This window comes from Anolis carolinensis, chromosome 1 (genome assembly GCF_035594765.1).
Source record: "Anolis carolinensis isolate JA03-04 chromosome 1, rAnoCar3.1.pri, whole genome shotgun sequence".
In the NCBI taxonomy this organism is placed as follows: Eukaryota; Metazoa; Chordata; class Lepidosauria; order Squamata; family Dactyloidae; genus Anolis; species Anolis carolinensis.
In genome coordinates, this window is record NC_085841.1 from 170750680 (window position 1) to 170767105 (window position 16426).

The 16426-nt window shown below is 37.5% G+C and overlaps 1 protein-coding gene across 5 annotated transcripts in view; it reads right to left on the reverse strand.

Moving 5' to 3' along the window:
* meis1 (Meis homeobox 1) overlaps positions 1–16426 on the reverse strand; it is a 172489-nt gene that overhangs the window by 81654 nt on the left and 74409 nt on the right. For all 5 annotated transcript variants that reach the window (XM_062958623.1, XM_062958627.1, XM_062958630.1 and 2 more), the window contains exon 9: positions 1357–1502. In XM_062958623.1, coding sequence (XP_062814693.1) covers positions 1357–1502 — 146 coding nt within the window. The remainder of the gene's footprint in view (positions 1–1356; positions 1503–16426) is intronic.

Below are 16426 nucleotides of genomic sequence, written 5' to 3' on the forward strand. Positions count from 1 at the left end.
ACTGCTCTGTTCACATTCTCAGCACAGTGTATAGTCTGCCTTTATTCATGTTTTTTCTCCACTAAATATCCTCAAACGTTTATAATCTTTTCTCACAGAGGAGTTGCATTAGTCCTTTGATATTTTCTCCATTATCATTCTTGTAGTGTAATGACTAAAACTGTATGCAATATTCGAATTGTAACCATAAGAGCAGTGTGGTATTATTAATTTACTCAGAAGGCTTTTGAAAGTCCATATAGACCATATTTGTTAGACCACTCCTATCTACATGTTACTTTGATACTCTCAGCTTTAAAAGATTAGAGAAATAGGACTTACCTTTCTAGAAGCCATATGTATTTGGGGGGGGGGGGGGGTTTGCAGCAGAACCCTTTCAAATTCTTAAAATTTTCATATTTAACAATACTTTCCACTACTCCCTCCATAACAGACATTAACGTGAGCAGTTTGAAAGTAAAAAATCAATATGCCACTTTCTAGTCCTGTTGTACAGAGGCTGACCAGATCAGCAGTCTCACATTTGGGCTCTTTACAAACTCTCGCATGAATGCAATTTGAACATTTTTAGAATCCTCATTATGGTCCAGAATATCTTATTTTGTCAATTCTCTTTGGCAAAAGCTTTTCATACACCTCTTACAATGTACACCTCTTCAGGTGTACATTCTGCTCTGCACCGTCTATAATGAAAACACTCAGGGTTTTTTTGCAAATTCTTTGTGCTCTTTCAACTCTATTGTTATCCAATGGTCAAAAATTGTGTCTTTAAACTATTTTATTTCATTGAATGTACAGGGGGGTGTCTTTATTTTTGGTCATAATGCTGTTAGTGATATACTTTTCAACACCGCCCATTTCATTTTGTATTATCTGTTTATATTTCCTTTCTGCAATCTTGTGTTCCAGTGTGTTCTCCAGATATGGACAAGAATGTTAATTCCTCAAGGAAGCCTTTTTATCTCTAATAGGTTCCTGGACATTGTATATTAATCATGCTGCTGAACTTTCCAACTTTTTCTTTTCTTTTCTGACCTGTGGTGTACATTATGAGATTTTGAGTAATGTTCAAATAACTTATAAATACTGTATTATATCTTGTTATCTCCAAAAATGAAAAGAAATGTAGCTATTTAAGTATTTTCCCATTTTGTTAACTATTTTTTTCTCTCAGTCTCCCTCTTTCTCCCAATCTCTCTCTTTAGCAAGGTACACAAAATGCAAAGACTATGAAATATGTTTGACCATATTCTAAAATACGCTCAAACGGCAGGTAGTTAACTCTTGTTTTCTACCACAACTATGACATTTTCTACCCACGCTTCATTTCACATATGTGATCTAGAGTTCACTTACTGTTAGATGTTGGAACAGCCATGCCCTCATGATATTTGTGGCTACCTTGGGAAAAATGCCACGCTTTTTATGTCGCTTTTTGTCCTTATCTGGATCATCATCATCACCTGTGCTGGGAGAAGCTACACTGTTGTCCAAGCCGTCACCTGTAAATATAGTGAATCAAATTTTTGACTTTTGCTAACTTGAGGTACTTTGACTGAAGACTAATTTGGTGTAGGTGCTTTATAGTTTTAAATGTGCAACTAGTAGTTAAAACACGATAACTAAAAATTACTTCATGAGTGGCAATAATGATGTCAGTTTGTTTCCAGTTTATAATGCAAAAACACACATATGTAAGTGCACTGGCCATTGCTTTCATTAGATGTTCAAATTAAACCTTTTCTCCCTTTTACATGGACAGAGATTTTAAAAACAAAGCAAAATTACACTCCATTATGTGTGATTTCACAACCACTCTGTTTATGAGCAAAATCTGAATCCAGAGTGTTTCCGCATCCCATAAAACAAAAACAAAAAACAGATATCCTATTGTTAATATAAACTACTTTCCAGTTAACATATGTCCATCCACATCACCTGAATAATTCTAAAGATACTTGGCAACTCAGCCTGCAACCTTGAGGACATGGATCTTCTTGACTTTGTCCTTATAAGTACTTTTCAACTGTTCTAATTGGCAACCCCCATATCTGAAGTATAAATATTTCATGAAGTCTTTTGTATGAGACACTCTAAACATAATGCAAACTGGATCTGTGGTCTGCCCACCTTGGTAACACGGACTGTGGCCAGCATCAGCTCAGCTTTTTTAGCCATATCTGGGAATGCTAATGACTAAACCTGGAAAACATCTTCTCTGCTGTCATATACTTCCTGAATAACATGTGCATGATGCTATGCACCTCCACTTCTCTTATATTTCACAAACAGAACTGGTCAATTACTTTTTGGGGATGAAAATGCAACCACCACACCAAAACGGAACTACAGCTGTTTCTATTAAAAATTATGTATACTAAAATCTGGTCTCCAATACTGTTTAATAGGATGAATATTAGAGATGCTGGGTGAATTCAGGCTTTGCAAATTCCAATGTGAATTGACCTGATCTACATCTCTCAGGCTAATGTAACGACTTTGTACTTCTCTGAATTTTCATGACACAGGTCTGGGGTCAAAAACCCAATAAAAAGGCACACTTCAAGATGAAATATGGCTAAAATGCCTATTTGTCGATCAAATATTCATGAGTGCATATTTTAGAAGAAAATATGATCAAATTATATTTAAAGACTATTTTTTTCTGCAGATTCTGAAAGAATGCAGAAACAGACAAAATGCCAAGGAAAACTGAGAAAGATGAGAAATGCAATGATCCAGCCATCTCCAATCAGGGTTGTCCTATGATGTATATCTGTTAAGACCATATTTCATGTAACCAAATTAAGTCTCTGAATATTTTTAATTCTGTGAGGTTCTGTGAGATCCAATTAAGCAATTCTTCCCTTTATTAAAAGTAGCAAGCAGTTTTGTTTATGGTGTTATCCTGACCTACTGTGTACATTGCAGTCAACATTGCAGGAAAGGACTGCTGTTAAAGTCTGTTGTGGAGCTTTAAAAAGACCTTTGTACAATGCATTGTTTAGTCCTTTCATTGTTGTCATATGTATAGAATACCATCTTGGGGCTTCATATTTAGGAGGTCATTTTTCAGAGGCTACCTTTTTTGATGCAATCAATTAATCTAATCTTAAGGCAGAAAGTATTTTAAAAGCATCTGTATAAAAGTTGTTATTTAAAAAAAGATACAGTGAATTAATTTAAAAAATTAACATACAGCACAACATTTTAAAAATTAACAAAAAGAATATTTTGACTGCCTTCATAAGGAGTTATATGTTTAAGGAAAGGCTGAACTTGAATGTTCTTTTCTCTAAAACAGGCCCTTTATAGAAAAGAGTTTAGATGTCAGGCTGTTAAAGTCTTTGAAAGCTTTTTATTCAGAGAAGCAATTTACCATATAAAATAATGATTCATAAAATAAACATGAGCAAACAACTCAACAGCATTTACATTTTCCATGTACTAATCCACTTTCGCTAGTTGAGAGGCGAGTAAGGATGAGAAGAGAAGGAGAAATATATTAGATAGTCACTGATTAACAATAAGGGGCTTCTAACCGAATGTCATTGTCTTTCCCCACTGCTTTTGTTCCCTATTCTTTAAAAACAAACACATAAACAAACCCATACATTTTGTACCCCTTTCTGCTCATGCCTGCAGATTATTTTAGCAAGTGATGCCTTGTGCATGGCTAGAAGAGGATTCATTGATAATTTATGGAAATATCTACTATAATCCAACAGAGATGACTTTTTCCAGCTTTGTGCATCAATAGATAATCAAGGCCTTAAAGCAGCCTTAGCTCCCCATTACCTCAGGCAAAAGAATTCCTGAAAGCATGCCTTCAGGGCACCTGAATTATATACTCCATTAGGAGAGGAAAAGCTTTCTGCATTCCATGTCTAACACTCCCCAGAACCTTTCCTGTTTATTTCTGCTGTATGAAAGCAGAAACATTAGGAACAGAATCTCAAACACTTCCCTCCCCATTTCTTTTTAAAAAGTGAAGACTTATGTAGATACAATGGAGAAACCTTTCAAGCAAGAGCCAGATCACCTCCCTTCAATCCCAGGCAGTGACCTATCCCAAATAAAAGGTTTCTGTTACATCATTAGCTCAAGCCAAAAACAGCCTTGGCTTAATGCACAGTTTGTTCTTCCTACTGTTTTTAGGCAAATATAGCTACTTTACTCTCATCTGGGAGGGAAATTACACTGCTGGGCTGTAATCTAAGACAAGGTTTTCATTGGAAGCAAATGCTTTCAATCCCATGTAAAATACTCCTGTGTGTTCAGAGAAGCTTAAAACAATAAACTCTAGTCCTGTCCAACAGAAGATAAGAGGAGGATAAGAGAAAAAGCAAATTAATGAAACAGAGTCCTTTACCCAAAAAAAATCACTTTCTTGGATTTTAATACATCACTTAACCATTTCCACTTAAAAAGCAACAACAATCTGAAACTTGATTCTTTGCAAAGGAAAAAAATCTCAGCTAAAAGTCTAAATAGCATTTCCATTCACTCTGCAATTTGATACAGCCACCTTTGTAAGGTCTCTTGAGAATGCTTTTCCTCTCCTGCTTCCCCTTGCCTACATTTTTTTTAAAAAAAAGATCATGAAGCAAAATTTGAAGACCCACTGACCAGCCACATGGTAGCAGCTACAAACCACGTTTGCGAAATGTCAGCAGTGACTTCATTCTTAAAGTTGACTTCTCCTGCCGCCAATGAAGGCAAGCTGAAAAGGTGGAAATAATCATAAAAATGATGCTAGTCCATAAACAAGCTTACAGCCTCATTAGTATAGCAGTAGGCTCCACTGGGTGATTTATGCTCGTTTTGCTGATGCCATGAGGAAATGCCATAGGGCAACTTTAGCCAACTGCTAATGGTTTCTGACAGCTTCTTAGCAACTAGTGCAAGCAACGCTGTGGCGTTTGCTAGTGACAGAAACTGAAAATGTCATATTATCTGTCCATGTGTCATGAAGTCCGTGTGGCAATTAACTAGCAGGCCAGCGACTGAGGGGCCAGAGGCTCCTAAAAATGGCCCTCGGCTATTTAAGGGCAGTGCTTGAATTTACACTGCGCACATATGCAACATTATAATGCAGCAACCTGACTCTCCCTCTCATCAGTATTGTGGCCAGTGATAATGTGGGTTCGCACAATAATCCCTTTTAACTCATGTGGAACTCCCACCTACTTTCTTCTTTTTAGTAAACAAAACACAGTATCATCAGAGACATTGAAAATCAACCTTATCTGGAGATGATGGCTTGTAACATACCTGCACCTTTCTGTTTTTTAACACTGAATGGAGGAGGGGGTGCTAGCTATTTTTCTGCTCTTTCACAAATTAGTCTAAAAGGATTTAAGATCACTGAAGCAGACTCGTTGCCTGTCAAATAGCTAGGAGCATAAAACTCTGCACAGCAACTATACGTTACCTATAGGTATGCACTTTCTCACACACACTCACAAACCATAAATCTTACAATAAACAACATGAGAGATGAAGCACTGCATTTCAGTTTCTATCATCACCTTTCAGCATGTCCATTTGGCTCTTGAAATAATATTTGAGAATTATTTTACAATGTTTCACAGGTTGTGATCTCGCAAAAGAAGGACAATGAACAAATATGTTTTGTGTAACAGTTCACCCATTGGGTTGTTGCTTGCAAATCTTGGGCCTATCCCTATGGAGCAGGGCAGATGACCTCTGGCAACACCCAGACTGTCAAGCAGCTCAGATTTCAAACACACTCACCTCAAACATCCCACAGTTGCCTATTTAAGCACACCCAGGCATTTAGGCTGTGCTATCTTGTTCCTTTCAAGAAAGGATAAAGCAGCATTTATCGTATTCAGGTCATTCAATGAGTCAGACTAGCCAGCTCAGCAGGGGTCCCTTTCATTCAGGTCAAATCTCCACCCCTTCTCTTCCTACAACTTCCCCTCTGCCTCCTCTTGAGCACCCCTTTTCTAACCTTCTTCAGTCAAAGATCCATCTACCAAATAGATAAAAAAACAAACAACAAATGCTAATTATGATATTGCTTCACAATAATATTATCTTTATCCATCATGCTACCTAGATGACAAAGGAGCTGAAGAAACTTTTGAAGAGCAACATAAACCCTGAAATATTTTTTTAAAAGAGATTTGTTGTGGAGGGTGTAGTCAATTCTCATGGCTGAAATTGAGAAGTATAAATCACTTTGCAGGAAAATAACCGCATCTTGGGCCTAATTCCTGATTTACTATGGCACATTTAAATTAGGAAACAGTTACTACTTCTGTTAGATACAATATCTATAGCTCAAACATCTGGACCGTTTCTATATTTTGTCATATCCATCAGTGCTAGCAACAATTGGTACATTTGTTGTTTCACATGTCATCAGGTATTTTTGACTCTTCATATATCTCTAGTGCTCTGTGGTCATTTCTGATATGAAAAGAGTTAGTATTCTGGCATGAAAACAGAGAATATATTCAGATAATGTATATCAGTTGATAGAATTATACATTAAAGAACAACATGTAACAGACTCTATATATATAACATAATGAATAGGAACACTAGAAATATAAGTGGCCTAATTTTTTTTTCTTTTAGATATTACAGAATTGGGGATAACAAAATAATGACATTTTAACTACAGCAGCACCAAAGATAAGGAGAGAGCAGTAAAAGTTAAGGAACAATTATCAAAATTGCTTCTTATTAAAGATTGGATAAAAGATAAAGTAAATAAATAAAATATAAATAAATAGATCTCTTTTCTTTAAAACAAATCATTTTCCTGTGATGCTTTCAAGCCCTAGACATCCTCTCACAAAGATATCTGCTACCACACGAAGTTATTTACTTCTCCACTAATACAACTCATTTTTTAAAAATACTACCTGTTCCTAAAGCTTGTTCATAAGCTGATCATTTATAACATTTGAAAAAAGTACTGTTTGAAAGGATTATATGAGATAAATTAGATTAAAGCTTCTGAAGAAAATGCAGCCTTACAACAGGCCAGAAAATGACAAAGCACTGGAATTCACAGAACCAAGGAACACAACGCACAGAAGACCACATTCTAAACTATGGCTGGTAATGATCCATTTTTAGATAAGAGCCTATATCCACCACTTTAAAGCCTTTTTATTAGAAAATATGTGAAGAAATGAGCTTTAAGAAAATACCTCCAGAATCTCTTAAAATGCACCCTGGACTGTAATGCTCCATTGTCATGAGAGCCTGCCAAAGTCCTTTAAGCTCCCTTCCATTTAAGCTCATTCCCCTCCTCCTCCTGCTTCTCCCAATTTTTCACACTAAAGGTCATTTTAGTCCCTTAGAATAAGACATTTCAGTAGCACATTCTTGTACACAAGGATCTAATACAATAAAAGTATCTGGATTTTAGATTAGAGTGTTGTGCTTTCTTTCAGCCAAACAACAAAAACCCGAAAGACATACAACAACCCAATAAAAAACCACATGCAGCCTCACGTTTATGATTCTTTAAGATAATGCATTTTTGTTTAATTTATTTCTTTTACATTCATAATAAACTGTGTATTTTTAAAAATGTTTGGTAACATGTTTTTTTTCTGGTGTTCTTTTTTACATGATGTTTTTTTGTTCCCTTCTGAGAAAAATAAGCTTTGATACAAACTTTAAATAAGTCAAGAAAGGGAATTTTTAAATGTGCAGAGGTCACTAAATGCTTGCAGGGCAACAGAAGATTGTTGTTTAATTAACATGCGTCTTTGAATAACTTTCTCCTTTAGTTCAACTTTAGATGTCTCTTTATTTTGCAAACTAAATAAAGGTGTCTGATTTTTCTGGCAACTAATACTGATTTTTTTAAAAATATAGAGGCTTGTTTTGTTCATAATAAACTATTGATAGTATGACCAATATAGCTTCATCAAAAATTACTTGTTAAAATTAATATCTGAAAAAAATTTCAGGGCTGTCATTTCCAAAGTTGTGTATGCATAATTGTTATCCACACTAAAAAAAATTAGATGATGAAAGCCAATTTTCATTTCGTGTTTGTTTTGTAATGTGTTTGCATTATTTGGTAATTTTATAAATTAGGTATTGGTTCATATATACCAAGTACTGCGGTAGTAACACAAAAAAAGTAGCAATTCTGGTCAATATATTAATGTGAAGGCAGAAATTGTTCACACACACACAAAAATCTAACTTCTGACCTTCAAAGTTAAATTGAACAAAACTGGGCACCAAAAAGAGAGCATTCCAGAATACTGGCTTGGATCCAAACATTCCTCACTACATTGGCTAAACTCTTCATCTCAGATTATACCTGAATCTGCTTCTCTCTTCCCTATAAATTTAATCCTTCACATTAAGGAGCTTCTCCAGGGTCTCTTTTAAGAGAGTACTAGGCATATCTTTAAGAAAGTATTATGTTAATTTAAAAAAATTGAAGAAAAAGTAATCTGAACAGATAGAAGAAACTGGAAAATGTTTGTTTTTGCATATTTATTAAGTGAAGCGTAGTACAGTAGAGTCTCACTTATCCAACATAAACGGGCCGGCAGAATGTTGGATAAGCGAATATGTTGGATAATAAGGAAAGATTAAGGAAAAGCCTATTAAACATCAAATTAGGTTATGATTTTACAAATTAAGCACCAAAACATCATGTTATACAACAAATTTGACAGAAAAAGTAGTTCAATACACAGTAATGCTATGTAGTAATGACTGTATTTACGAATTTAGCACCAAAATATCACGATGTATTGAAAACATTGACTACAAAAATGCATTGGATAATCCAGAATGTTGGATAAGCGAGTGTTGGATAAGTGAGACTCTACTGTATTCCAAAAATCCCTGAGATACTGTCAATGTTTTCTTCGTATTTCTTAACATATGTAATTGGAAGAACATGTAGCAGTTTTCCTTGAATGTTACCAACACATACAAGTAAAACATATTCATTTAGTACCCTTTAAAAATGTCTTACACACTGATAGATCCTATGGGCATTCTCAGAAAAACTTTACTTGAAAGGAAGTCACTGTTAACAGACCTACTTGCAAAAAACAAACAAACTGGGAAATCGATAATGGTTGTTCTACTATTCAGGGGCCCTCACCTAAAATTTCTTATCACTTGGTGACTAGCAGAAGAATGTGTTGACTAAGTCCACCTAACAGCTTGGTGTTTGAGGCAAAATGTAAAGTATTCTCCGTGGATGATTATTCTCATGAATGCTCATTTATCCAGGCAAATCAGTGACAACAACAAGGTGGATACACAAGAGCTACCAAAATCTATGCTGACTTGCTTTCTGTCACTGTTAGGAAACTTGTCCCTTCAGTTAGCTTTGTTTCCCCCCTTTTGTTAGGTGGTATATATGAATCATATTTGATTTAGGGCATATATGATATGTGAGATTGGCTCATATAACATCTTTATCACAGGGATCTAACAAAAAAATTAGAAAAACTCTGTGAACTACGAACCTAAGTCACCAAAACACTTGTCAGAGTATATTAATTTTCTAATAAATATGGCCACATTTTCCATGAATCCGGTTATTGAAACACTTCTAATAAAAAATGTGCAACACAAAAAATTTGTTAGTGAAGAACAGCAATAAAGAGCTGTTGCCCAGAGTTGAACTGACATGTGCTGTATTTTAATTTCATGATTGGAGAGTGGTTGGAGTGGTATATGTTTATATTCTGGATAATGTCAATTGTTTGCTACCGTGTAAATTTTTCGATTAAAATGAAGTTGTTCTGATTATTTTCAAGTATCATGCCTCATCTATTTTTCACTTAGATATGCTGGCCATCCTTGTTATACTCAAGCCATGCCAAATCTTATTATGGGCCTGCCGTGTGATGATGCAGACATTGTGAGCAAAATGCATGTGCAAACAATCCTTTGTTAAGAACATATTACACATGCCTGGTGAAACATGATTCAGCAAAATCCACAGGCAACGGACTGTCTTGTAGATTTAAAAAGAAAATACATAAATTATAACTAACTAATTGATACACTAAATGAAAGAGATCAAGGAAGCAAACCTTTCACTTTCCATGTGCAGTTATCAAAAAGGGAAGGTATTTGATTATTCCCTAGGAATTCAACATCACTTTCATGAGAGAACCCTAGCAAAGTAAGGGCCAAATGCAACTCTACTAAGATATATCAGAAGGTTCTTACACACTGCTTGGATCATCTCAAAAAACAACAAATCAAAGCAACTCCCACAGACTCAGGGCAATTCAGAGAAATATTTGGGAGACATTTTCTTCTGTGCTGCCAATTCATTTTAGCTCCTGGAAACAATGATTGGAAGTTAGTATCAAAAGACAAGTAGTGCATACAAATGGACTCCTAAGCAGGAAAATTAATATACTATGCAACATCACTTTGCTCCCTCGTATTAAACAAGGATGAACAAAATACCCTAGCTTAGTGTAACTATGCAGTGTCAGTGAGAACCCAAAGACTTGCTTGGGTGGCATGTTCTGTAGCAGCATTTCCTGTTCCTCCCTTATTGCAAACAAATTTGAGTGGACTTGATAAGTATATTTGGAAGAATACTTCTATGCCCAATGCTGTAATCCTTACTTAATTACAGTTAAGCCCAACCAAACAAAATGAGACTCACTTTATATAATTGGGGATGGAAGGAGCCACAAGAGCCATCTAGTCTAACCTTCTACCATGCAGAAATACACAGTTGATACAATCCTGAAAGATTGCCATCCAAACTGTTTTGAAATGATGTTGAGAGCCTAAACCTTTATTCTACGTTTTAAAGACATTTACCACCAAGAAGTTCTGCTTAATATTTAAGTGGAATCTTCAGAATACACATGCAAAGGCTCAGGCTGCAAAAATACTTTATGCCTCTAATCAGAGCACAGATTTAACCCTATTGCACTACATACATACCCAAAAAGGGGAGAACAGGAAACCCCTTAACAGAAACATGTTGAACTATCATGAGAGAAAAGCTTGAAACAAAATTCCCTTACTATGTTTGGCCCGTGTGATTTATCAGATAAACCTGAAATAGTTGCTAATGACAATTTTCTCTCTTGCCTGATAAGAGTGGATTAATTTAGTGATCCTTCATATAAAGCAACTAGCTGTACCCGGCCACGCGTTGCTGTGGCGAAGTCTGGTGGTCTGGGAAATAAAGTATTGAGGTATTGGTGGTTGTTAAGGTAAAGGGTAAAGGTTTTCCCCAGACATTAAGTCCAGTCGTGTCTGACTCTGGAGGTTGGTGCTCATCTCCATTTCTAAGCCGAAGAGCCGGCGTTGTCTGTAGACTCCTCCAAGGTCATGTGGCCGGCATGACTGCGTGGAGCGCTGTTATCTTCCCGCTGGAGCGGTGCCTATTCATCTACTCTCATTTGCATGTTTTTGAACTTTAGGGTTGGCAGAAGCTGGGGCTGACAGTGGGGGCTCTCTCCGCTCCCCCAATTCAAACCTGCGACCTTTCGGTCCAGAAGTTTAGCAGCTCAGCGCTTTAACACACTGCGCCATCAGGGGATATTATTTCCTAAAGGTTGTGAATATACAATATTCCTGGTTTTTTTTTTGTCTGTTGGAGGCTAGTATGAATGCTGCAATTATGATTATGATTAGCATGTGATGGCCTTGCAGCTTTAAAGCCTGGCTGTTTCCTCCCTGAGTGAATTTTTTGTTGGGAGGTGTTAGCTGGCCCGGATTGTTTCCTGTCTGGAATTCCCTTGTTTTCAGAGTGTTGTTTTTTGCGATATTAATTAGATAATCTGTGGAAGAGGCCTAAGTGAAGCCTAACTCTGCCTGTCCCCTGGGGTGAGTCGATTGCTAGGAGACCAAGTGGGCGGAGCTTAGCCTTCTAACTGGCAGCAATTAGATAAAAACAATTATTCCTCTCCCTCTAATTAGGACTTTATTTTTCTTTTCTTTTTGTTGTATCAACCTAGAGCCGTGGATGATGGGTTGTGTTGTCAAATTTCGAGGTTGGGGGGCCTGTAGTTTTGTTGTTTTGTCCGCTGCCCTGATGCCATCACTCTTTTATATATATAGATAGAGAGCCCAGCTTGGCATATTGGTTTGTGGGTTGAACTGTGACTCTGGAAATCAGAGTTTGAATCCCTGTTTAGCCATGGTAATCCTATGGGTAACTTTGAACAATTCATGCACTCAGAGGACGGCACTGACAAACCCTTTCTGAACAAATCTTGTGAAGAAATTCCTATGATCGGGTCACCTTAGTTGGAAACAACTTGAAGGCACACAATAGAGACACCAAGAAGTAATAGCATTTTGAAAAACAAATAAGACAATGGGAATATACACAGATGGTCTGTGGGCTCCCATCTATAAAAATTACACAAACATGGTATGAGAAAGCAAATATATTAAGACATACCTAACATTAAAATAATCTAAGCAGCAATTAGGGACCGGAAGCTTAAAATATGCCCAAACAAGATAAATGGTAGGAAGCAGAGAAACACTAGCCGAAAAGAACAAGTTTCAGCACATTCTCTGCTATGCATGTTGTTTGTTTTTCTAAATCTTAGAAAATTAGGTGTGCAAGTCAAATCTGCCCCTAGGCAGCTTTAACTCCAGCGACCTGCCCTCTTCCGCAGAACACCACAAGTCTTGCTGACCTTGCCAGTAACGCAGAGGTCATATTTTCACATGGATGAACTGATCTTGAACAATTTCTCCAATGTATTAAGCACAAAACAGGCTTTTCTTCAACATCAAGCATGCATGACTTACTCATACACCACTCCCCAACATAACACACATTTAGAGAAGTAAGGGGTCAAGGAAACCCCCACTATCCATTAGGACTGCTGTGTACATATGCCCTCTTTTGCAGCTTGCCAACATGTGGATACAGAATGAGGTTGTTCTACATTCAGTTTTATTTATTTTTATTAGGCGTCACCTTTAGCAAGACAGGGTCAAAGTGTCATGTAAAGGTTGTTTGTTTCTATTTGCAGTAATTGATATGAGAAACGTATGGCTGTGATAAGTTATATTTCATAGCATAATAGGAAGGAAAAGCCAGTGGGGTGATACAATATTGACTTGTCTCCATTTTCAGTGGCAAGAAATGAAAAAGAGTAAATTTTAAATTCCTTGTGAAATTAGATTTACTTCTAAATAATCTTGATAAGAGATGTAAAATAAGCACTTCTTCAGAAGGGTGTATATATAAATTAACACTGGAAGAGTAATCTGGAAATTTCCAAGAGTGAAAAGGTAGCTTTGAGGTATTCACTACAGTAAGCCAACCTTAAGTTTACTGGCTGAAACAACATGTAGATTTGTTCAGCCGCCCACTAATGTTTCTTCCTCCAGAGCATTCCATAGGCTGAATATGTTGCTATCATAGCTCATAAATTATTGGCCAAAGGTAAGCAAAGGAAGTACAAGTGCCTGCCACTGAGCCACCGGTGAACAGCGAACAGATCTGGCCTTCACAGACATCATAATGCAGTTCGAAATGTAACCACCCCCCAAAATGTACTCTGCAACACAAATGAGGGCAAAATAGCAAATTTTTAAAACTCATCAGAAATTCCGGAACAAGGCAGATAACATTCTGCAGCAGACCAGAGTACATCCCATGCTGCACAGTGAAACCAGTTCATTTTAATCTGCCTTGAGTTCCCTTCAGGGTGGAGAAAGGCAGGATATAAAGACGGTAAATAAATAATAAATAAATAAATAATCTACTTTCAAACTGAATGATGTGGAGAACCAGCCGCACAGCAAAACTACCAGTTCAGGAGATGGGGCCCCAAAAAGTGTTATGATAGTTGAAAAGTAGAGCTCTTGCACTCTGTTAAGGGTAAAACTATCTAGCCTGTCTGAAACATGTAGTTAATCTGTTTGCTGTTACATGTAGAACAGTATGCTATACAATAAAGAAAGAAAGGTCAACTGAATCTCATTCTTGGAGAAAAGCAGGGTATAATTCCAATAAATAAATAAACTAACAAACAATAATTTTCTATATGAGAAACTAGAAAGGGGAAGGAAGCATCTTGTACTTTGCACTGAATAGCAAAATAACTAGAGTTAATCCTGACAACAAATCAATGATATTTTGGCTCTTAACAGTTATATGAAGCCATCAATAAACCACTGACACATGCCAGCCTACATTGCCTTGATAAAATATAACAGCACTGTCACAATGTCCAGCCTACATTGCCTTGATAAAATATAACGGCTTGCATCATGTGAGGTTGTTCTGATCCTGCCAGTACAAAGCAGATTGCCAGATTAGAAAATTTCATTCATTTGTTTATTTAATTTATATCCCACTATTCTCCAAACATGAAATTCAATGAAGCTTTCAACCATTTAAAAGTACAGTATAACTAAAAAAACAATAAAAAAATTAAAACACAATTAAACCAGATTTCTAGTTTAAGAAGCAAATTAAATCTGCAATCAGCTAGATCATGTATGCTGACATAAATCCTACCATTGCATTAAAGTGGCCTTTCACTTATACTTTTATATTTTTTTGCACCCTAACATGCTGTTTTAGTGCTATGACTGAAGAAATGCATTTATTTTTTACAGTGATGTGATAATGCATAGACTGTCATGGTGCCATATACCCAATTAGATGTCCTGTTTGATGACATTGCTGAAGAAAAACAAAACGCTTGCATCATGATTATTCTGAATTTGCAGAGAGGATATGTATTCTCAAGTAGGTGAGAATGCCTTAGCTTGCTCTGTTGGCTTCATTGTTTATTGGGTTTAATTGTTTACTAGCATTGCATGGCATTTTTTGCCCATTGCACATGACTACCTGGGACTAAATTCCTATGGGAAGGCACCAGCTAGGACACCTAATACTTAAGTTATAGAGGCCAGGAATCTCTTCCCACCACACAAAGGAGAGAGGCAGGGTGTGAATATGAAACACATCTTAGAATCATAGAATCATAGAATCATAGAATAGTAGAGTTGGAAGAGACCTCATGGGCCATCCAGTCCAACCCCCTGCCAAGAAGCAGGAAATCGCATTCAAAGCACCCCCGACAGATGGCCATCCAGCCTCTGCTTAAAAGCCTCCAAGGAAGGAGCCTCCACCACAGCCCGGGGGAGAGAGTTTCACTGTCGAACAGCCCTCACAGTGAGGAAGTTCTTCCTGATGTTCAGGTGGAATCTCCTTTCCTGTAGTTTGAAGCCATTGTTCCGTGTCCTAGTCTGCAGGGCAGCAGAAAACAAGCTTGCTCCCTCCTCCCTATGACTTCCCTTCACGTATTTGTACATGGCTATCATGTCTCCTCTCAGCCTTCTCTTCTGCAGGCTAAACATGCCCAGTTCTTTAAGCCGCTCCTCATAGGGCTTGTTCTCCAGACCCTTAATCATTTTAGTCGCCCTCCTCTGGACGCTTTCCAGCTTGTCAACATCTCCCTTCAACTATGGTGCCCAGAATTGGACGCAGTATTCCAGGTGTGGTCTGACCAAGGCAGAATAGAGGGGGAGCATGACTTCCCTGGATCTAGACGCTATTCCCCTATTGATGCAGGCCAGAATCCCGTTGGCTTTTTTAGCTGCTGCATCACATTGTTGGCTCATGTTTAACTTGTTGTCCACGAGGACTCCAAGGTCTTTTTCGCACACACTTCTGTCAAGCCAGGCGTCCCCCATTCTGTATCTTTGATTTCCATTTTTTCTGCCGAAATGAAGTATCTTGCATTTGTCCCTGTTGAACTTCATTTTGTTAGTTTCAGCCCATCTCTCTAGTCTGTCAAGATCGTTTTGAATTCTGCTCCTGTCTTCTGGAGTGTTAGCTATCCCTCCCAGTTTTGTGTCGTCTGCAAACTTGATGATCGTGCCTTCTAACCCTTCGTCTAAGTCGTTAATAAAGATGTTGAACAGAACCGGGCCCAGGACGGAGCCCTGCGGCACTCCACTTGTCACTTCTTTCCATGATGAAGATGACGCATTGGTGAGCACCCTTTGGGTTCGTTCGCTTAGCCAATTGCAGATCCACCTAACCGTAGTTTTGTCTAGCCCACATTTTACTAGTTTATTTGCCAGAAGGTCGTGGGGGACTTTGTCGAAGGCCTTACTGAAATCCAGGTAGGCTACATCCACAGCATTCCCTGTATCGACCCAACTCGTAACTCTATCGAAAAAAGAGATCAGATTAGTCTGGCATGACTTGTTTTTGGTAAATCCCTGTTGACTATTAGCAATGACCGCATTTGTTTCTAAGTGTTCGCAGACCACTTCCTTGATGATCTTTTCCAGAATCTTGCCTGGTATCGATGTGAGGCTGACCGGACGGTAATTGTTTGGGTTGTTCTTTTTTCCCTTCTTGAAGATAGGGACCACATTCGCCCTCCTCCAATCTGCTGGGACTTCTCCTGTTCTCCAAGAACTCTCAAAG